Raw genomic sequence first — 22,872 nt, 5'->3', positions numbered from 1 at the left:
GGTTGTTCTGGCTGGCTGTGAGGCTGGAGAGCCCGAGTAGAATCCCATGGCAGCTCGACCCGGTGGAGTGGGTGGGGGGCCAGTGGCTTGCCGGGTAGAGTGGGCCTGGCCTTGAGATGCCACTCTGAGCTATGAAGGCAGCCGTGGCCTCCACCACTCCCTCGTTCCAGAGCCTGAACAGGATTCGGCATTGGCTTCTTCTCCGGACCCGTCTCAGGGATGGACCACCATCCTCCCGATCAGAAACTGTGTGTGTCTACAGTTGCTCTCCAAGGGCTCACTCTCTCCTTCAAGTCCGGGGAGGACACCAGAATCCCTGCAGCCCTGATTCTGGTCACCGTTCCCTTGTAATAGCTGCCGGATTTTCCTGGGGACCACCCTCCCTTCTTAAAATCTGCTGACTCCACCCCCAGCTCCAGAGGGAGCATGTGATCCAGCCTGGCCAATCAGGGCACTGCATTTCTTTTGGCCAAGTTGATCTTTCAGCATTGACCCAACTGGGGCCGGTGAGAATTGATGAGACTTTTCTAAAAGAGAGACTGAAGCACATAGTCTTTCTCCAGGGTTTGGGTCTGGGAGGATGTGAGTCTTGGGCCACTGCCTCCATCCCATCACCACATCTAATTTGAAATAACACCCCCATAGCGGAAGCATGGACAAGGAAGCATGAGAGGCTGGGTTGTGTGGATTGTGTGTTGTCCCTCTGGGTTTTTAAATTCGGAGTTAGTTTGAGCCAGTTTTCTGTTTTCTATTGCTGGCAACCCAAAGACACTTGATCTGATCAACTTTGGGCTAATACTTCATCTCCTCTCCTTCCCACAGTAATGTGCTAGCTGAAGTTTCATCTTCTCTCACCAGGATATTGCAATCCTGCTCTCTCACCTTCCTGACCCAGTGCAGCATGTTTCCACTCAGTTATCCATCACCCGTTCACCCATCATCCATCCATACATCTGTCATCCATCTATCCTTCATCCATCATCCAACCATCTGCCCATCATCCATCCATCCGTCATCCATCCACCTACCCATCTTCCATCATCCATCCACACATCTTCCATCCACCCACCATCCATCCACCAACCATCTATCCACCCATCCACCAACCATTCACCCATCTCCCATATACCCATCATCCATTCACCCACCATCCACCCACCCATTTGCCATCCACCCATTTTCCATCCATCCATCCTCTACCACCCACCACCCACCATCCATCATCTATCCATCCCTCCATCATCCATCCATCATCTACCCACCCATCTTCCATCTACCCATTTTCCATCTGCCCACCATCCACCCATCATCCATTCATCCACCACCCATCCACCTATCATCTACCATCCATCCATCCATCATCCATCTACCCATCTTCCATCCATCCGTTATCCATCCATCTATCCATGACCCACCCACCCATCATCCACCCACCATCCATCTACCCATCCTCCATCCGCCCATCATCTATCCACCATCCATCCATCCATCCATCCATAATCCATCCATCCACCCATCTTTCACCCACCCATTATCCATCCATCATCCATCCATCCACCCATCAAGTACCTACTCTGGGCTGTGAACTAGACTTGGCACTGGGGACACAGGGGGAACCAGTCGGTTGGAGTCCCAGCCCTGGGGAAGGGGGTCACCTCCAAGCCCAGCAGATCAGGTTATTGTATGGCCAGCTCAAGTGCAGAAGCTATACACAGGAGCCTGATCACAGTGAACGATGAAATACTTACATCTAGTCCTGGCTCCCCAGGTCTTCCCTGAGGAGAGACAAAGAGGATGTGTCAGGGACCAGGGAGGGGTTGCTGGGAGCACTACTGCTAGGATGCTCAGCCTTGTGAGTTGTCCACAAGCCTGATCTATGGCTCTGGGATGGTGTGGTGCGGGGGTTGAGTCCCCAGAGCTGAGTGACACTGTAAATGTGCAGCCATACTTGGAAGGCATCAAAGAAAGGTCATTACCTTCTCTCCTTTGGTTCCTGGCAGCCCAATAAGACCTGGCGGGCCAGCTGGCCCCTGGGTAGAAAAGAAACAAGTCAAGAGGCATGACAGTTATAGGAATTAGTGCCCCAGAGAGATAAAAAAGGCTCATGATGACACTCACCGGTAGGCCGCTGGGGCCTCTGTCACCTGACACACCCTTTTCTCCCTTTGCTCCGTCCAAGCCCTGGAAGCAGAGAGGAGACATCAGTCACGGGGAAGAGCTCAGACAGTAGGACAGGAAAGCCTCGGGCCTGAGTGCAGGCTGGGAACTGCAGGGCAGAGAAACAGACACCCCAGTTTCTTTTTAGTGCAAACAGTAACCAAAGCCCACATATGGGCTTCCTTGCACCCATTTCACAGATGAGTTAAGAGATGTAGAGCGAGAGGCAGGGACAGGTCCAGCCACACAGCTGAGCGGCAGCAGGGCTGAGGACCAGTCGGGTTTCTGAGCTGGCCTCCCCCACACGGGGCACACGGGCAGGCCACACTCAATGGTTTTAATTTAAGAGCAGAGGACATGACATTAAGTAATAAACACCAAACCCAAGACTTCATGTCCAGGCTGTGGGCAGTTGAGAGACAAATGTGTGAGTTGGGGGGCACAGGGGAAGTGGGTCAGGGAGGTGAGGTGGGGTGGCTCAAGGAGTTGGAGGCACAGACAAGTGCTCAGGCAGAGGGACAAGGTGAAAGAAGAGTCCCAGTGTGGGGCTGGGTGGGCACGTGGTCCCAGGACATCAGGGAGGTTGGGCTCCAAGGGATCCAGAACCTTCAGGCCCTGGGATAATACAGAGCTGGTTTTGGGCCACTTGGCCCTGCCCATTAGCAAGGCTTTCTGGAACTATCCAGGCTGGGCATCTGCAGTGAGTAGAGGGATTTCCAGAACTCACCTTGGGACCCTGGATTCCCTGAAGGCCCTAGAGGAGGAGGAGAGTGGTCACAGAAGCTTAGAGGCCACTCACTGGCCCCATGACCCTGACCTCTGTGGCCTCCCAAGTCCAGACCCAGGCTCTCCTGTATTGCTTGATGTGACCCCCTCCCCACCAGAAGTCCTGTCTTCCCCTGGGTCACAGCTCCAAGCCTGGGCTCACCACTCCCTGTGGATCTCAGCTACTTCACATGAAATGGTCTTACCATGGGGCCTGGGGGGCCAGGGGGGCCGGGGGGCCCTGGTGCCACTATGATCTGGGCCTAGGAAACAGTCAAAGATGGGTTAGTCATCTAACCCCCCCCCCGTCATACCTCACTAGCCCATGGTTGAACACAGTGGACATTGCATGAGCACTTCTGGGGGGTGGGGAAGCTGGGCCTTAAGCCCTAGGCTGAGTCTCCTTCCTGCCCCCAGAAAGCCACTGCTTGGTGGGGGGGGTCCAGGGGCTAGCCTTCGGGGTTCTCAGATGGGCCTCAGTTGGAGGACACAGCCCGAGGTGCCCCCTCCCACTCCCTTGCTGCCCTGGCTTTGGTCAGGCCAGGTGGCCTTTATGACCCAAGGCTCGGAGCCCCAGCTGGCCTAGGCCGGGAATTAAGGGGAGACCTTGGTCCTCAGCAGCCCCCCCCTTACCAGGCTCTCCCGTAGACTGTCAGATGCCGACTCTCCCTTCTCCCCCTTGGGCCCGTCGGTGCCCTGCAGGACAAGATGGCCTTCAGCCCTTTCTGACCCACCGCCCGCAGTAGGTGCACTTCCCCTCCCTTCCCCATGAGGCCCCCAGAGGGAGCGATGAGTTGGCATTTACAGCTCAAAGCAGTTTCCCCTAAATCGGTGACAGACATGCTCTGGGCACTCAGCAAGGGGGTTTCTGGAGAGCACAGTGACGGTGGTATAAACTGTCTCCTGTGGGGCAAGGGGCACCCAGGGGCTCTGGAAGCAAAGACCTCTCTAGCTGAGGGAGCCCTGTGGATGGACACTAGATGGGAAGAGGGGCATCTATCCCCTAGCTAGCTAGCTACTTGAACCTGCAGCTCTTCCCGTCCAGCCACCGTGACTGTGACAGTGGGTAGTGAATCACGTGGCCAGCCACCACTCTCGGCCCTGTCGTGCAGGCCCTCCTGAGTGGGAGATTATTATCCGCATTTTAGAGGCAGGGAAGCCGAGGCCCAGGGAGGTCAGGACACTTGTGCAGTGTTCCGGAGCCAGCTGGGGACAGAGCAGGACGCAAACTTGAGCAGCTGTGTGTGTGGGGGGGCTCTAACCACCTGCCAGCTGTGTTCCACCTTGGTGGGGGGGGGGCTTGGGAAGTCCTTGCACAGAAGAGGAAGAGAATGTGGAGGCTCAGAGAGTCCAACCTGCCTTTCAAAGGCTCAAAGGCTTGCAGCCCCTGGGCTGGGTGGAATTGGCAGGGCCCTAGAGTGCCCCCATGGCTGCTGTGGGGGACACACATTGGCCTTGGAACCCCATGAGGGCAGAGGAGGGTGGACCCTGTGCCCCACCTACCGGGAGGCCCGACAGGCCCATCTCGCCTGCTTCCCCTTTGGGTCCGGTCGGCCCAGCGTCTCCTGGGTCTCCTTTGGCTCCTTTGGGACCCTGCGAGCCACAAGAACAGGGGGTCGGTAGAACTCAGCAGGCATGCTCCCTTCCCCCACCACAGGGGGCTTCCCCAGAGCTTACTCCTGACCAAGCCAGACTCCCACCCCCACTTCTTCATCCTGGGTCCCTGGCTCTGACCCAGATGATGAATGCACTGAGGGGCTTGGATGAAGACAGGCATGCGGGGGCAACCAGTGTGGGGAGGGGTGGAGGTAGTGAGACTGGGCAGCCCCTGTAGGGGCCCTTACAGGTCTTGGGGTGGAGGGCCGACCCTGTGTTCGCATCTCAGGAGCTGGTGGTGGGAGCCCCCAGACCCCACGTACAACCAACCGTCCACCCAATGCCCCTCCCAGCCACTCATTGCCTCTCTCAGCCAATCACAGAATCACGCATCCAAGACGCGGAATGAAAGCCATGGCCATGAACGTCCAGTGACGCCCTTGACCCCATCCTGTGCACGTGGGGACACACCAGTGTGCACTTAGAGCCATACTTGTAGGACCCAGAGCAATGGGACCGATGTTAGCTAATATTTGAACACTCTGCCCTAGATCGCGCCCTAAGTGTTTTACACACACACGATTATTTAAGGCTTACACCTGGGACCGTCCTCCCCTCCAGGTGCGGACCTGAGGCTGCCAGAAGGCGAGCAACTTGCCCGAGGTCTAAGGGCAGAACCAGGACAAGCACCCTAGCTGCACACTCTGCCCTGTGCTAACCCTGCACACACACACACACACACACACACACACACACACACGCATACACACACGCCCATACGCAGCCCACCACTAGGCACCAGCATTGCCAAGCAAACAAAAGGCCTAGAGACCTTCTCTCCGTCGATTCCTGGGGCACCAGGCAATCCCAGCTCACCCTGGAAGGGAACAGAAAACAAGGGGGGTTATGGTGTCCCACGGTCCCTGAGAAGGCCTTGTGGTCCCTAAAGTGGGCAGAGCCTAGGAAGGTGTGCCCTGGTCCCCAGTCCCCTCCTCAGCTCCTCCAGGCAGATGCAGACCAGGGCTGTAATTTACAGTCTAGGGGGTGAGAGCTTGGGAATCTGAGGCTCGGGGAGATTCAATGACTCATGGCAGGACACACAGCCCAGGGCAACAGCCAGGACCAGATCTCGCCTGATTTCCAGGTCTCCTGAGTCATCCAGGCAGCGGTGGGTAAGTGATGGGTGCAGGCCACAGGAACGGCTCTGTCTGTCATCTATGGGACCTGGGGACGTCCTGAGGGTTTACACATAGGAATGGGGCCTCCAGGGAGGAGCGAGGACCAGGAACAGGACGTCCAGCTTGGTTAGGCCACTTTCTCTGAACCCCCAGGAGTCAGGCTGGGATGCCAGGAGAGAAGCGGAGTAAGCATGGCAGATAGGAGAGGGGAGGTGGGCGCTGGAGTTCGGGGGCTTGGAGGGGGCCACACAATGGGCCCATGAACTCACCTTGGCTCCGGGGATCCCTGGGGGCCCTGGAGGCCCCTGTGGCCCGGGAGGACCCTGTGTGTGAAAGTCAAACTGGTCAGTGTGTACGCAAGTACCACCCCCCTCCAACTCCCAGGAGCCAGGGCTCTGGCTGGCCTGCAGCAGCGTCAAAGCCCCTCACTGGGGGTGCCTGGGTGACTCAGTGGGTTAAGCCTCTGCCTTTGGCCCAGGTCATGATCCCAAGGTCCTGGGATTGAGCCCCACGTCAGGTGCTCCCTCTCTCTCTCTGCCTACTTATGTTCTCTGTCTGTCAAATACATAAATAAAATGTTAAAAAAAAAAAAAAAAGCCTCTCACTGACTGCTTTCCACCCAGTCCCCACTCTTGTCTTGAGGAGGGGGAGGGAGGTGCCACCAGGGACCAGGTGGGATACCATGGAGTCCACTGCGATGGTGGGTCCAGAATCCCCTGCCTTCAGAGCCAGTATCCCCCAAACATAGATTTCGTCACAACACTCCCCTTCTCAAGACCCTGCGTTAGCTCCCTATGGCCTCTTATAGCAAGCATAAATCCCCCACTGGCATTCAAGGCCAGCCAAAAATGTTATCCCCGACAGTAGCCCAGCACGGCCCTCTCTGTCCCTCCCACGAGCTCTCTGCCCATTGGCTCTGCTGCCTGCAGTCTAATGCTGGAGAGTGAGTAATGCTGGTCGCGTGAGTAAGAGACGGCGTCTGTGGCGTCTCTAGGTCTGACCATCCTCTCAAGCTCTGGCCCAGGTGTCCCACAGGCCACCTGCCTATCATGGCTCATCGTCACCCTCCAGGCTTGTGCCGCCTCCTCAGGGCCGCAACCTGCCCAGCCCCTCATCCCAGCGACCTGTGCCCTCCTTGCTGGCCCCCCCATTGAGACGTCTCTGTTCTTCCTATCTTCCTTTATCCCCGCCACCCTGGTCCAGAGCCCACGTGCACCCCGCCTGCCTCCAGCTGCCCCCGCACCCACTTTTATTCACCTTCCATGCCATTTCTCAATCAGCCTGCCCACAATACGGGTATATATATATTTATATATATTTATTTCTTATAATAAACTATAATATATTATATATATCTAAATTAAAAAACTTTATTTATTTATTTGACAGAGAGAGACAGAGCACAAACAGGGAGAGGGGGAGAGGGAGAGGGAGAAGCAGACTCCCTGCCGAGCTGTGAGCCCAACGCGGGGCTCAATCCCAGCACTCTGAGATCACGACCTGAGCCGAAGGCAGACGCCCAACCTACTGAGCCACCCAGGCACCCCCACAACATGTATTGTGAACCTCACTTCTGGCTCAAGAACCAATGGTGACAGCCCACTGCCCATTGGGCAGAGGCATCCAGAATCTTCCTCCCACCTCCCTATACTCAGGCTGGCTCTCCGTGTGTGTGCAGGCCCTCAGACCACATCACAGCACCCCATAAGCACCCTGTGCAGGCCTGGGATGGAGCCACAGTTACCATCAGTGTGTACTTCCCCGAGGCCTGTGGGAGAGAACTGAATGGAGCTCAGGTGGGGTCAGGTGCCGAGGCCCTGTCCAGTCTCTGATGCCTGCCCCTTGCCCTCCCAAGCTCCCTTCCCAGGGAGCTGTGAGCGGCTAAAACCCAACCCCTGCCTCCACGGGAAAGAGGTTCCAAGTCTGCTGGGCATCCGGCAGGGCTCTGCAACTGCACATCTCCTGAGGCTCCTTGGGGGCAGGCCTGGCTGCCGTCATCCTCCCCCATCAGCTACTAGAAGATGTAGCCCTCCAGCCTGTGCTCGCTGGGGAAGGTGCCAGCCTGGGACTGGACATCAGGAAATGGTCTGTCTCTTGCCCCTGAGCAGGGAGCTTCCCTTTTCACTTTGGCCTCTGGGGAGCTCAGGGTCACATAATTCATGGCAGCTCTTAGCATCTGGGGTAGGGGGTGCTCAGGACAGCTCTGATTTCCTTATCAGACACACCTGGCGAAGCTGAGGTCTTTGTGCTAAGCTGTCCCCCGACCCTTGTGTAAAGAAATGCAGGACCGATACACTAAGTATGTGGTTGTCTCCACAGGAAAAGAACCAGGATGCATCCCGGTCCTGCCACTAACCTACCTTGAGGGCGTCCAGAATCCTGCCATCGTAGTCTATCACCACCGTGTCTCCTTGCTCACCCTTGAGGCCCTGGGGACCCTGAGGCAGAGGAAGAGTGAGAATTTCAGGGTGGAGCCGAGGTGGCCTCATGTGTATCTGAGCCCGGGACCCCAGGAACCTAGCCCCCACAAGGGAAAGTCTGTGTGCCGTGTGCTGGCTCAGCTGTAACCCGATGGGATCCCTGTGAGCACATCCTCCAGGATCTACGTGGCCACGGGCACCCCAGTCTCTTAGAGACGCTCCAGGGCCTGAACAGCAGGTGTCCGGGGCCTGGAGCCAACAGAAGTACACGCTCCTGCCTTGTCTGGCTGCCAGTCCCATGGGAACCCAAGTCCCCTGAGGTCTCAACCTGGAGTTCTCCAGGGAAAACAGAAAGTCATTCTGATGTGAAGTTCTTCCGATTTCAAAATGTCAGCCATACAAAGGTGCAGAAATCAACACATTACCCCAAACACCCAGACACCGTGTAGACCAACTGCCAGCTCGATCTCAGCCTTGGGCCTCAGTGTCCCAGGCTCTGGTAGAAGCTGTGCAGGCTCGTGTGTGCGTATGACAGTCTGCAAACGCAGGTGTCCACACCCGCATGTGCTCTAATGGGGGCCCTCCTCCCCCAACCCTTCCTCGATAAACCTCCCTCCGCCCCAGGCTGCTCTCTGCTGGGCCCACCGTGAGGGATGGGAAGCACTATGCTCAGGCCTGGAGCCGGCCCCCTGCAGAGGGCCCAGAGACCCTGGCCAGGGGTCCTCCCTTGCCAGCAGGCTCCGCAGTCACGGTCCCCCAGAATCCCATGCTCAGTGCCGAATCCAGCCCCTGCCACCTGCGCGACCAGGCTGTGGGCTTAGCCTTGTTTTTTTCAGCTAAGAAAAAGAAAAGCAGCTTCCAGGAGTGTTCAGGCTCATGACTGCTGGAGGCCATGGAGCAGGGAACGGGACCACTGGTGTTGACCTAAAGATGGGTTGACAGCGGCTGGTCGCAAATGATCGGAGACCAGCGCAGGGGTGTGTGTGGGGGGGTGGCTCTGCTTCTGGAGACAGGGACAAACTGCAAGGTGGGGGGTCACCCCCACTCCCGCCCCAGTTGATGCACAGAAGATCTGTGCTTGAACATAAGACAAGACTCTGGGAGGGCGGACACTCAGCTGGGGACAGCTCGTTTTCACACATGCATATTTGAATGTTTTACCGAAAGTAGGTAGGGTGAGATTGAAAATTTAAAAATCAGTAATGAATGATTAAAAAAAAAGACTCCCATTTCCCGGAGCTCCAGGGCTCCTCCGGGGTCTCCCGCGGGAAATGACGGGGGCATCTGAAGCGCTCCAGGCCCCTGGGTTCCCTTGGCATGGCCGGAGGGAGGACTCACTTACCCGCAGTCCTGAGACTCCGTCTGCGCCTCGCTGGCCGGGCTCTCCCTGGGGAGATGCGAGGTTGCAGCCACGTGTGCATGGCCGCCCCATGCCCATCCAGTCCCTAAATCACCCAAAAGTGTCGGGCCCACATGCTGGAGCCCCAAGGGACCTCTGTAAGCAGTCAGTGCCCCAGAAACAGAGCTCCTGTAAGGAGGGTCCAACAGGAGCCTCCTCGGACCCCAGAGTGTGTAGAGCTGGGCCACTGAGGGATGGCCTGGCTTCCCCAACTGCAGGATGACTGAGCCACATGGCCAAGCTTGGGGCAGGGGCTTGTCCTTCACCCAAACCCATGGCGACCCCTGGGGCCAGCCTCTGATGGCCCGCAGAACCAGACCCCAGATCCCACGTCCTCCCGCAACTCCCCAGTTAAAAGGGCAAAAGGAGGCAAAGCCACATAACCCCAGGATGGGGGCACAGGTCTGAGCTGCGCACTGCGAGGCACCTTTGGCCCTGGGGCGCCGTCCACACCATTTTCTCCTGGAGGCCCCGTGTTCCCTGGCTCGCCCTGCAATAGAGACGTTTGTAGTGAGTGAGTGTGCCAGGGGCTGGCTGGGGCTGCAGGCTTTGTGATTCCTGGGGAACACGCCTGAGGCCCCCTGGGGCAGAGTTAGGGCCCCTGGGGGCGGCTCAGGTGACATTCTGGAGACAGGGATGATACCCTTGTCCTACCTAGGGGACAGGGTAGAGTGGGCGCCACCCCCCAAACCTGCACTGTGAAAGGGCCGCTAGGGGCCTCACCAGACAGCTGGGAGCCAAGGGAGGTGGGAGGCAGGGGCCCTCTGGGGGAGGCACAGGTACCTACCTCAGGTACCTACCTTAGGGCCTGGAGGTCCGGGGAGCCCTGGCTGGCTTGGAATCCCATCGTCACCCTGAGGAGAGAGCAGCTGAGGCTGCAGCCCTGAGGCCCAGGCATACCGGTTTTGGCTGTCTCCACCACCCCGCGCTCCCCTGCCCACCAGCCCACCAGACCTCTGTGGGTGCCAGCATTGGTCACACTGGGTGGGGATGGGGGGCGGGGCAGGGCAGGTCCCCCAGGGCCAGCCCAGAGCACGCATGAGGTGGGGGTTGGCGCATGGAAGAGAGGGGCGGGCAGGTGGAGGAGAGGGGATTGGCTCCTTCAGTCAATACTGTGAGCGCGTCTGTGGGCCAGGCAGTTAGGGTCCCTGCTCAGTGTGGGAAGAGAGGAGCCCGAGGGCAAGGAACTATCCAGATAAACCCACAGCACCAGGCCAGGAGGTGGAAGCAGTGCTGGGAAAAGAGTGTAAAGGGGTGTTGGGATGGAGGGACTCAGAGTGACCTAGGGGAGCTTTTTGGAGACCTGGCAAGGGAAGGGGTGGAGGGAGACCACCCCAGGCCAGTGGTTCCCAAACTCGAGTGCATGCCAGTGTCACCCCGGGAGAGGTGCTGGACAGACCACAGCTACAAGTTCTGGTCACCAGGGGGACACCTGAGTGGCTCAGTTGGTTAAGTGTCTGCCTTCGGCTCAGGTCATGATCTCAGGGTCCTGGGATTGAGTCCCACATCGGGCTCCCTGCCCAGCAGGAAGTTTGCTTCTCTCTTCTCCCTCTGCCCCTCCCCACTGCTAGTGCTCTCTCTCTCTGTGTCTCAAATAAACAAATCAAATCTTTAAAAGAAATAAGTAAAAGTTCTGGTCACCAGTTCTGATGGGTGCGGGGTGTATCCACACCACCACCCAGGGGATTCCCTACTACAATTTAACCCTATTCTGATACTTGTCAACCTGGAGAGAGCGTTGGATCCCACAGGTTAAAGGTCCAGTCCGATAAGACAGCACCCCCTCCCCCACCCCTGCACCCGCCACTTTAGGCACCAGAAGAAAGCTTTGTTATAGATTGGTCCGTCATAGACTGACGGTTACAATGACCTCCTCCCTGAGTTCCATTAACTTGCTAGAGCGGCTCACAGAACTCAGGGAAACACTCTACTTACTAGATTCCCAGTTTATCATAAAGGATAGAAGTCAGGAACAGCGAGATGTAGTGGGCAAGGCATGGGGAAGGGGTGCAGAGGGTCCATGAGCTCTCCAGGAGTGCCACTCTCCCCAATTCTCTCCATGTTCACCAACCCAGGAGCTCTCAGAATCCCCATCCTTTGGGGTTTTTATGGAGGCATCGTGACAGAGGCCATGGGTCAGACTGGTTCAACGTGCAGCCCCTCTCCCTCCCTGGAAGGCTGGAGACCAGGACTGAAAACTCCAACCCTCCAATCACATGGCTGGTTCTCCAGGCAGCCAGCCCCCATTGGGGGGGGGCGGCTGTCCCTAAAGTCGCACCATTAACATAACAATAGACACCTTCAAATTTGGTTCATCACTCAGGACGTTCCAAGGGTTTTCGGAGCTCTGCTCCAGAAACCAGAGGACTAAGACCACATATGGATTTATTATTATTATTATTTTAAAGATTTTATTTATTTATTTGACAGACAGAGATCACAAGCAGGCAGAGAGGCAGGCAGAGAGAGAGAGGAGGAAGCAGGCTCCCTGCTGAGCAGAAAGCCCAATGCGGGGCTCGATCCCAGGACCCTGAGATCATGACCTGAGCCGAAGGCAGAGGCTATAACCCACTGAACCACCCAGGTGCCCCCAAATATGGATTTATTATAAACCACAACATCCCAGTGGCCTGCCCCTAGTGTCTCTGACTAGGTGGGTCCAAGATCGGCCTCCAAATGCGCCTAAGCCCCCAGCGATGCTGTGGTTCCAGGACCACACTCTGAGAACCACTGTCCAGGTCCCTGAAGTGGGAACGAATTTGCTGTGTTTGCAGAAAGGAAAGAATCCGTGAATAAGTGAGTAAATGAAGGAAATTGGGCTTTGAGACAGAGGACGTGGATCTGGTGAGGACATCCCTGTGGCCACCACCTGCCCGCCGCCCTGCCCCATGGGGAGCCCCTGCCCATCTCCCTAGCCACTTCCCACACCCCCACCAGGAAGCCCTTCCTGGGGGCCCCCCTCACCTTCTTTCCAGGAATGCCGGGCTCACCCTAAGATGGGAGGCAGGGAGTGCAAGAGAGAGGTCAGAGCCCTGAGAACATGGCCCAGACACCAGGCCACCTACTCCTCCGGTAGAACTGACCTTGATGACCGGGGATGGCCCAGAGACCCTGGACCCTCAAACAGGTGCACAGGGATGGTGGGGCTGACAGTCCATGACTCCGCTCCTGACCAGTCCCCTCCCCCCATGCTGAACGACCCTGGACAAGTCACTGCTCTTACAAGTGGGCATGTGATGCCACAGCCTCTGGGGGGTGTTTCTGAGATGAAGGAGAAAACAAGGAAAGCCCTTCTTCTTCAGGCGGACCCCAGTCCATCCCCCGCTCCCCGCCAGCAGGCAAAGAAGAAAAGGAACAGCTGACCAGAGGGGTAGGGGAGGGGATGGGAGCCCATCCCTCCCAGGCCTGGGGCAGGGGACGGGGATCACTCACCTTGGGCCCTGGGAGTCCCTTCAGGCCCTGGAATAAGAGAGGAGAAAGTATTAAATGGGATACCGGTGGCTGCTTTTGGGCATCATTGTGTAAAGAAAGGGTGATGCCAAGTGCCAGATGGCAGGAGGCTGGGCCATGCTGCCCCTTCTAGGCCTGACTCCCACATCAAGGGTTGCTTCCGTGTCAGATCTCAAGCAGGGTAGTGGCCTGGCGGGGGGCGCTCTCCCAGGGATGCAAAGCTGGGGGCCTGGCCCATCAGTTCCCCACTGCTGGCCGTGAGTGGGTTGGGGGCTTCTGGCCCCCTGAATGAATGGGGCCCCAGGCTGCCCCAATGCCCTGGATACTGACCATCTCGCCGTCACGTCCAGCCTCTCCTTTGGGACCCTGAGGAGGCAGAAGAGGAGACCATCTTGATGAAGGGACACAGGGACTCCACGGTTAACGGAGCCCACTCCCTATGCCGGGCGCTAGGCTGGGGCTCCAAGCCGTCTCGTTTCATGAGTGGGTGTCCTTGTTCCCCCTTTGCAGATGAGAACGCTGAGGCTCAGGGAGCTAGGTGCCCAACGGGAATAGGAATGGATGAGACAACTCAGTAGCTAGCTGCCCCAAGAGGGGACCCTGGTGGAAATTTTGTGGCAATTTGGTGGAAGGGCTGGCTCTGCATTGGAGGGGAAGGACAGGCCTAAGTCCCTGCGGTAGGGGAAGGGGTAGTACCATGAAGCCTGGCCTCCAGAGTCTGGGTAGAGCTATAGGAGGACAACTGAGCCTAACTAGTTAATACTGGAGGGAGGGAAGGAATCGGGGGGAGAGCGAGCCAGAGTGGGGTGGGGAGAATAAAATCTGGGGAGGAAATACCTCCATATGGGTCTCAGGGTCAGGGTTAGGATAGAGACTGAAATTGCAACCAAGGTCAGGTTAGGATCTCTGGTTGTATTTGGGGTTAGGGTGCAGGGTAAGAGTCGGGTTTGGAGTCAGGTCAGAGTGTAGGGGCCAGAGGTAGGGTCTGGATAACAGCCAGAAATGAAGGTGCAGACCAAGATTTGGGAATGGGTTTGGGGTCAAGGTCTTAAACGGCACTTGGTCTAAGGCGGGAGTGGGGCAGGTGTCTGGGTTGGGGTTGGGGTTAGGCAACATGGGTCTGGGTCTGAACCGGGGACAGTGGTATTCTACCTCCATGCCCTCTCTTACCGCTGGGCCTTGTGCTCCCCTGGGGCCATCTTTCCCCGTGTCGCCAGGAGGGCCCCGGGCTCCAGGGGGTCCAGGGGGCCCTGGAGGCCCAGCAGCTCCATCTCGCCCTTGGTCTCCCTGGAAGAGATGGGGCCTGACTTACTGTGAAGAGGAGTGGAGGGGCTCCAGTCTCCAGAGTGTAGCCTCTGCAGATGACTGGCCACCCCTCCTCTAGCCCTTGTGGGTTTGGGGGTGGGGGTCACTCAGAGGAAAGTGTTTGGGTCTTGGGCTTCTCGGCAGCCACAGGTACAGAGAGGTCCCTGTACTTTGACATAAAAGCTAAGGGATGTGCCATTCTCCCAGCCCTTAGTGCCTGGAGCTCAGCTCTGGTGTTCCGTTGAGATGAGACATGCTGGGTACAGGAGCAGAGCATGTGGGCCCTACCAGCCCCTTCCCCCAGAAAGGGGTCTGCACACGTCCTGAAGGGCCTTCCTCGTAGGACAGCCTCCTTTATCCCGTGCTGGAGGTATGCTTCTGGGGCCTTACCCAGAGCGATGAAAACTCCCGCGGATGCTCACAGCTGCTCTAGGGGTAACGGGCCCAGACTAGAATCAACCCAAATGTCCTTCCGTGGGTGAACGGCTAAGGGACGGTTAAGCGACAGCCGTGTCATAGAGCACAGCTCCACCATAATGACAAGGAACGAGGCACATCCACGTTGGAACAGCTCCGATGGATCTCGGGGGACGATGCTGAGTGAGAAAAGCCAATCTCAGTGGCTCAGACTCTACGGTTGCAAATACACCCAGGGTGGACATGGAAAGATCATGAAGATGGAGGAGGGATTGGTGGCTGCTGGGGGTGTGGGCAGGGATGGGGCAGGGCGGGAGGGAACTGAAGAAGCACGGGGGATCTTCCTGTGGTGGTTACCGGAGTCTACTGAGTGTGATGACGTCGCCCAGACTTTTCAACACACCCTGATGGGCAAGATGGCTGAGCTCCCCGTGAGGCAGGGGATTCTGTCAATTATCTGGTTGTGAGACTACATTGCACGGGGAGGCAAGATGTCACCATTGGGGAGCGTGGAGGACAGGTGCATGGGGTATGACCTCTTACAACTAATTGTGAACCGACAGTCATCTTGCGATACAAAGTTGGAAAAAAAAAAAAAAAAAAGGAGAGCAACAAAGGGCCACAAAGTCTCAGTCATGCAGCATCCCACCCCCAACTCAAGGACCTGATGTTAGTACGGGGTCAGACCTCAGGCAGCCAGAGCCCTCACCTTGTGGCCCCCAGCTGCAAGGAAAGGGGGGCCACGGTGCCACTGGCACTTCCTGCTGCCCCCGTGGCACGGGACAAGGTCATGGGGCACACCCGGCTTACAGCAACAGCAGTCCCCAAACTTCCCACGGCCGAGAAACGAAGAAGCCTCTTGCGGAGGTAACCCTCCTCTGACCCCGTGCAGTCTGCACTGATCTCCCTGGAAGCTGGCTCTCTCCAAACCTTGCAACCACCCAGCCACAGCACTGTATCGACCCATTTTACATGTAGAGCAGTCAGGAACAGAGAGGGTAATCATTTCCCCAGGGCTGCAGAGCTAGGAATGGCAGCAGCTCCTCAGGGCCACTGAGGCAAGCGATGCCTTTTGGACGCGTTCTGAATCTCTGGCTCCTGTAAAGTGAAGGTTCCCCTCTCTTGCCAACTGGACCCCAGACACAATTCATTGGTTTTCCCCAATTAAAAACCAGACTGAGGCTCTCAGTGTCCTCTACTCAGGGTCCCGACCCGGAGGCCAGGACTCTAGTCTGACATATAGCAAGCTGACAGTCTTGTTAGCTTGCCCAGGTGCAGGTGGGGACGGTGGTGGGTAATTCCTGCTCCATTTGCTGCTGTGTCAGGAAGAACTAGAAGACACCCCAGCCCCCGCTCCCTCCACAGCCCAGGGGCCCCACAACAGGCATCACTGGCCTGGACTCTACTTATTGGGGAGGTAAATGGGTTTCGACACGTGAGCAGGTCCCAGCAGATGTTGGTAGGCTCTGGCCTTGAGTTACTTGGGACACGAGGCTGGCCAGCTGCCTTGCCTGTGTGTTGGGATCGGGCTGGCTGAGGTCTAACCATGGAAACGCAGGGGTGAGTCAAGGGAGCACGCAAACCAGCAGGCCCGGACACGCCACTGGGCCAGGCTACCTTGAAGACGTGGCGACTGTACCCATGATGGTCTCTACTTATAAAGCCTGGATTGAGCCGTGGAAAAACCATCTAGCCAGCAAACAGGTTGTGTGGTCAGGAAGGCAGAAAGGGTGACTTAGGAAAGGACAAACCTGTTTCGGGGGGCGGGGGAGCCACTCAACCCAGCCCAGCGACCGGGAGAGGAGGACTATGTTTTCCAAAGATGGTCGCTATGCTCTTTCCCATCCCACAGGACCCTTGCAGTGGGCCCCCCTTCCACCCCTTCCACCATAACAGAGAAGGTCTGCTCCTCTTTCCCCATGTTGACTCTGGGCAGGCCCTGTGGCTGATGGGACAGACAGTATGCCACGGAAGTGAGGCGTGCCAGGCTCTTAACTGGCCTCCTGGAATGCTAGTCTTAGCACGCCCCTCTGGGAAGCCCACTGCCACGCTGGGAGAAGACTTAAAGCGCATACCTCCCCACTGAGCTCCCAGCCAACAGCTGCATCCATTGAGGCCATGGGAGGGTGCTACTGTCTTGGACTGGCTTCAATGAGAGAGATCAGCCCCCCTCCCCCGCCCACAACAGGGGCCGTTGTTGTTTTAAGCCATGGAACTTTCAAGGGTGGAGGCTGTTTTGGAGGTGGCTGGAACCTTGAGACAACGAGAGGATACCCATGAAGGGTGGAGGGAGGGCTCTGTGAAAGATCTCTCATGACTCCTGGGCTGGGGGAGCTCATCAATTGAGGGGTGGGCACCCCCTTTCCAGAAGATCAGCGTTTGTACACCCACCAGAAAGCAAGCACAAGGTTTTTTCTCAGTGGTCACCAAATTCAATGTGGGTACCCTGGCTCTGACTTCAGCTTTTGGGAACTCCATGGTTGCCCTCCAACCAAAGGCCCAGCACAGAAGAGCTCTGTCCTGGGACCTCAGCCTGACCAGCCTGGGGCTCTTGGCTCCTGATCGTGACCACCTGTTATATGGGCCCTTCTGTCTGGTGGCACAAACTGGGCTTGGGGCCGTGGGGCCACAGAGTTGGGACTGGGACCGGAACCAGGACCAGAATGTGGCCCACACTTAGCCCTCTAGCTGCCTCCCCTTCCCATCCCCCATCCACAGTGCCTGCCCCTCACCCCTCCAGTGCTTACAGATGCTGGCTGTGGGGGTACTCGCTCACTGGCTACAATTTCCACCCCATAACCTTTTTAGGGAGCAGCCCCCTCTACTACAGATGGGCCTCCATCCCAGTTGTGGCAGGAATGGAGGGGGCACGCTGTTAGGGCCTCTGATGTGACCCTCTGCCCAGATCTGTTTTGTGGGGCCCATCCGACCTAGGCTCCCCACTCTGCTTCACTGAAGAGACCACAGGTTTGGCACAAGGCACTTCCGGGTCCCTTGGGCCCTGGGGGCACCGTGGGCCAGGGGATCTACTGCCCCTGGGCTGGGTGCTGGATGCCCACCTTTATGACAGCCATGAACCTTTGCTATAGTAGCTTGGATAAGGTGCTGTCAATCCCACCCACCACAGTTGGAGAAACTGAGTCACAGAGGGGAAAGGGAGGTGCTTAAGGTTACTTGGCTGGTAAGTGGTAGAGCTCAGCTGCTGACCCATAACCTTCCCTCTTCCTGAGGTGCCAGCCATCCTCAAGAAGGTCAGTCTCGGGTCTGGGGGCAGTGCTAGCCCCACTGTCCCCACTCTGCCCCCCATGCACCATAACAAATATGACTGTGAGGAAGCCCTGGGTTTTCCAGCCCATGGCCACTTAAATGAAACCCCACAGAAGGACAGATGGTGGGCAGTGGGCAGAGACCGTGGGCCCATGAGGTAAGGGGCAGGAACCCAAAAGAGACGCTAGATACGCCTTATTATATGGTAACGTGAACTGTGTGGGGCGGGTGAGGGGGTCTTATGTCAGCTCTTACCTGAGGGCCAAGGTTTCCTGGTGCGCCCTAAGGACAAAGAGCAGGAAGATGGGTCACTGCTACTATTTTTACCCTATCACACGTATTAAGCATTTACTCTGTGCTCCCTGCTTTACCCACTTAGTCTCACCCAAGTCTAACGAACATATCACGAGAGTTTTATTTCTAATCCATTTTCAATGAGGAAACCGAAACACAGAGAGGCTAAGTAGCCAGCCTGAAGTCACACAGCCAGCGCACACACAGGACTTGGAATCAGGCGCTGTGTTGCCTGTGGCCAGTCCCTAGTCAAGGCAGAGCAGAGATGAGCTGCTCCCCATGCCCTGCATCCTCTTGGAATCCTGGAACCTCGACACAGTGACGAATGGTAATTACTTGAACATCTAAAGTCACCAAGCTTTGGGGCTGGATGTCACGAAGGGACGGGTGCCAAGATGCCAGTCTCTCTGTGGGTTCAAAGCCTCTGCTTTGTTCAACCGGAGCCAGCAGGAAGGAAATCACTTCTCTGTTAGGTTGCTTTAACTGACAGATGGGGAAACTGAGGCCCACGGAGCTGGCCAACCCATCGAAAGCGGTTGGTGGCAGAGCCCTAAGGCAACCCTGAGGCTCTGAGCCTGAGATCCTGTGCCCGGCAGAGCTCTGAGGGTGGCCAGGGATGCTGGCTGGCCTTACTTACCTCGGAGAGCACATCACAGCGGGCGGCTGGAGTGGACGTGGCCCAGATGTGGATCCTAGAAGGGTCCTGCCACATGGGCATCTGCTCTGGCCCCTCCCTGCTCTGATCCTGCCGTGGGACACATGGGTGGCCCCTCCTGCCCCCTCCCTTCCATAGCACTTGGAGGCCCCAGCCCTCCAGGGGTCTGCCAGCGAAGCTTTTCTCACGGGGGGTGCTGTAAAGACCACAGGGGCAGCTCCCCACCATTTGTCTGCCTGGGGGGCCACACACTCCTCACAAAGAATACCATCTATAGTGACTGTTCAAACCCCCGCCCCCAAGGCTTTCCTGGCTCCGGCCCCTCCCCCCTCTCTTCCATGACTTTTTGCTTCGGAAACTCCTCATTTTGCGAAGACCTTGCTTTGAGTTTTATCATTCTCTGGTGTGGAGGGGACTCCAATGTCTCCCCCTGGGCACTCGGGATTGTTAAATATAAGCCGTGTAACCATTAGGTTAGCCCCACCTTCCAGATGGGGAAACTGAGGTTCCAGGAGGGGATGTGACCTGCCCAGGGCCACACTCCAGAGCTGGGGTTTGGAGGCAGGTTTCTGGCATCCTTTATCATATCCGCATCTAGACAGCTGCCGGCATCACTTACCTTTTCCCCTTTGGGGCCTGGAAGTCCCTGCAGAAAAAAAGGTAAAGAAAAACAGGCCTGAGTGGGGAGGACTGGGCTGGGTTCCCTAAGGCTTTGAGCAGAGCTGTGGGGAGCTGGGTGGGGAAACACATAAGTCTGTCTGCTTTTAATGACAACTGCCCTTGCTGGGCCCAGGACAGCTCCACACCCCGTTCCTCTGCATGAGGGGCGCCAGGGGACTTGAGGGTGGCCGGGACCTCTCAGCTGAGGTAGGAACACATGTGCTATCACTCCCCCCACAGAGCAGAGCCCTCCAAGTTCAGCCCCTCCTGTGCCTGGTGGCCGCTGCCCCTAACTTTCCATTATCCCTTCTGTCCATAATGGGTTTGCTGGTTCATTCCCCTAATGACTTGTCCACATAATAAGTCAGTTGATTTCTCCATCCTCTGATACGGCACACATCGTCTGGCAGCTCCTCAATCACTTACTATTTCACTCATTCCTTCACTCTCTTGTCCGCCCAACCATCATGCATTTGTCCACCCGCTAACTCCGTTAGTCTCCCGTGCATCCAGCCACTGTACAATCATTGATTCATAACCTCATCTGACTATCTTTCTACCCAACCATCCTTCCTTCCTTCCGTCTACCCCCCATACATCCATTCATCAACCCATTCATCTATCTATCCATTTGCCCTTTTATCCAACCATTTATCAATTCATTTTTTTAAAGATTTTATTTATTTATTTGACAGAGAGATCACAAGTAGGCAGGGGGGAGGAGCAGGCTCCCTGCTGAGCAGAGAGCCTGACGTGGGGCTCGATCCCAGGACCCTGAGATCATGACCTGAGCCGAAGGCAGAGGCTTAACCCACTGAGCCACCCAGGCGCCCCTATCAATTCATTTTTTTCATCCATCCATCCATCAATCCATTCATACATCCTTCCTTGCATCCACCCGCCATTCATCTGTCTGTCCTTCCATGCAACTATTCATCAATCCATTTGTCCGTCCATCCATCCATCTATCCATCCATCTATCCATCCACCCACCCACCTGCCTATCCACCAACATCCAATTATTTATTTAATTATGTTGTCTCCCTGAGCAGCGTGTTCATTCTGCTGAAGATGCCTGTGGACCATAGGCTCCTGGCCCAGGTGTTGAGAACTCATCAGCCCAGTGTCTACCATTGGGAAGTCTTGAGACTGGTGGGTGGCGGGGGAATGCTCTGTGCGTGGGGCTTGCTAGGAGGGGCTTGTATGTTTTGAAGGCTGACTCAATGTCAAAGTGCAATTTACACTTCTCCACATCCCCAGCCTGCAGGGCTGGTTCAAGCGAGGAGGGTCAATGGACCCATTTGACAGAGCCTCAGGCTTGTGAGGTGAAGGGCCCCACAAGGGTGCACAGTCAGCAGGTAGTGGAGCTGGATTTGAACTCCAGTCTGATGCCCAAATGACTTCTCTCTGGGCTGAGCCGGGCTCCCGGTGGCCCCTTCCCTCTGGCACCCTCCCCCTATCACTTCCAGCCCCACAAGTGGCCCAGTCCCAGGACCACCTAGAATTTCCCTGTAATCACTTACGGGCTTGCCATCCAGACCCAGCGGCCCCTGGAAATGAGAGAGACAGAGAGAGAGGTTACACACCAGATAGGCATTTCCTGTGTGTTTTATGACCCAGAAGCACTACTGGATATCAAAGACCAAAACCTGACATGAGCCCGTGGTCTGAGTACATTTCATTGCGAGGGCATCTGGGTGTTTACTGTCCAGAATCCCCTCCTCCAATGACAGAGCCCTTCTTCTTCTCCAGGACCACCCCCATCTGCACATATGGGTCTTGGGAGTACGGTCACATTCCCTCAACAAGGGTGAGGGGTTCAGGGATGAGTGTCATGTCTGGGACTTTGGATAGTGACCCTGTAGGGGAAAGAGGGCTCTTTTCTCTGATGGGGCTAAGGTGGAACTCCTGGGGACCCCATGTGGCTTGAGGAAGAGCCAACAGAGAGGAAGCCTGAGCAGAGAGACAGAGAGCAGAAAAGGTCGGCTGCTGAAACCCCCCGCTACACACTTTATTTGTCCACAGCTTTGCTTTAATCCAGTTCGAACTGAGTTCACTCACACGTAAGTCAGCAGGGACTGAACGCATCCTCCCGCAAAATGCATGTGTTGAAACTTAATCCCTGGGGTGATGGCGTTAGGAGGGGGGGCTTTTAGGAGCTTCATGAATGGGGCGTCAGCCTATTCAGAAGAGAGGTTCCAGAGAGCTGCTGGCCTCTGTGTCCACCATGTGAGCCCACAGGGAGGAGGCAGCTGCGGCTGCAGCCCGGAAGAGGGCCTCCCACCAGAACTCCGACCGCACCGGCACCCTGACCTCACACCTCCAGCCTCCAAGACTGCGAGAAGTCAATTTCTGTTGTTTCTAGACCACCCAGTCCGTGGCCCTTTGTTAGAGCAGCCCAAACAGGCTAAGACAGGCCTGAAGAGTCCTAAAGGCTCTTTTAATTCCCTGCACTGCTGTGGCCTTAGCAGGCCCAAGTCAAGGTCAAGAGAAGCCAAATCTCCCAAGGCTGGGTCCCAAGGGCTGGCACATCGCAGAGGCTCTGGGGGCTCCGTGGTGTCTGCAGGGGGTCACGGACGGCTGCCAAGCAGCCCCCACGGGCGCCCTCTGCCTGTCCAGCCGCTGCCTGCTCAGAAAGCCCCCCTGAGCTCCCCCACCAGGTAAGAGTATACAAGAATCCAAGGGCAGTGCCACCAACTGGGTCTGACCAGTCTCTGTCAACCCCTGTCCTCCTCCCTGCGCGGCCTCCTCATCCCACAGACGCCGCAAATGTTCTAGGCAGTTCCACTCTCCTGACCCTGCCCATGAACCACATGCCCGCCAGGCACACCCCTCACCCCCTTGTGTACCATCCTCTGTTCAGTCACCTCCTCCTTCACGATGCCCTCGGGGCTCCTTCACTTCTCAGAAGTCAGGCCATCTGTCCCTGCACCCGGCCCCTTTTCTAAGGGTCACACATCATACCGTGCATTGTCACTGTGTGGTCTATACAAGTCTACCAGCGGATCCAGGAAAAGGGTCTGACCCCCGTGTCCCCAGTGCTCGGATGAGGCCTGGCACAGAGCACATGCCTCTCAGTGTGTGTTGAGTCAAAGCAAGAAAAGGTAGTGAGAAAGACAAAGCGTGAGCAGATATGTCTGCTCCGAGGGAGGACAGACAAGGGTTCTGGCAGGACAGACAAAGGGTTCTGGCAGTTCTGAGCAGGGGGACAGCCTGCCAGGCTCTGGGGGGTATTGGGAAAGATTAGGGAGTTCTGGCCTGAGAAAGTAACAATTGGGGCTTTAGGGAGGGCACCGTGGGCAGAGAGCA

At 56.7% G+C, this 22,872-nt stretch overlaps 1 protein-coding gene across 6 annotated transcripts in view; it reads right to left on the bottom strand.

The window, feature by feature from the left end:
* Positions 1 to 22,872, bottom strand: part of COL23A1 (collagen type XXIII alpha 1 chain) — a 309,786-nt gene that overhangs the window by 4,777 nt on the left and 282,137 nt on the right. For 3 of the 6 annotated variants that reach the window (XM_032335350.1, XM_032335353.1, XM_032335351.1), the window contains 20 exons: positions 21,087 to 21,113; positions 19,523 to 19,549; positions 18,210 to 18,236; positions 14,136 to 14,252; positions 13,296 to 13,331; positions 12,948 to 12,974; positions 12,480 to 12,506; positions 10,316 to 10,369; positions 9,943 to 10,005; positions 9,459 to 9,503; positions 8,057 to 8,134; positions 5,966 to 6,019; positions 5,351 to 5,395; positions 4,426 to 4,515; positions 3,556 to 3,618; positions 3,129 to 3,185; positions 2,885 to 2,911; positions 2,119 to 2,181; positions 1,977 to 2,030; positions 1,749 to 1,775 (listed from right to left, as the gene is read on the bottom strand). In XM_032335350.1, the coding sequence (XP_032191241.1) occupies positions 1,749 to 1,775; positions 1,977 to 2,030; positions 2,119 to 2,181; positions 2,885 to 2,911; positions 3,129 to 3,185; positions 3,556 to 3,618; positions 4,426 to 4,515; positions 5,351 to 5,395; positions 5,966 to 6,019; positions 8,057 to 8,134; positions 9,459 to 9,503; positions 9,943 to 10,005; positions 10,316 to 10,369; positions 12,480 to 12,506; positions 12,948 to 12,974; positions 13,296 to 13,331; positions 14,136 to 14,252; positions 18,210 to 18,236; positions 19,523 to 19,549; positions 21,087 to 21,113 (1,008 nt within the window). The remainder of the gene's footprint in view (positions 1 to 1,748; positions 1,776 to 1,976; positions 2,031 to 2,118; positions 2,182 to 2,884; positions 2,912 to 3,128; positions 3,186 to 3,555; positions 3,619 to 4,425; positions 4,516 to 5,350; positions 5,396 to 5,965; positions 6,020 to 8,056; positions 8,135 to 9,458; positions 9,504 to 9,942; positions 10,006 to 10,315; positions 10,370 to 12,479; positions 12,507 to 12,947; positions 12,975 to 13,295; positions 13,332 to 14,135; positions 14,253 to 18,209; positions 18,237 to 19,522; positions 19,550 to 21,086; positions 21,114 to 22,872) is intronic. The other 3 variants (XM_032335352.1, XM_032335355.1, XM_032335356.1) reach the window with 3 other exon arrangements.

This window comes from Mustela erminea, chromosome 3, assembly GCF_009829155.1.
Source record: "Mustela erminea isolate mMusErm1 chromosome 3, mMusErm1.Pri, whole genome shotgun sequence".
NCBI classification, from domain to species: domain Eukaryota; kingdom Metazoa; phylum Chordata; class Mammalia; order Carnivora; family Mustelidae; genus Mustela; species Mustela erminea.
This window is presented reverse-complemented; position numbering and strand designations above follow the sequence as displayed.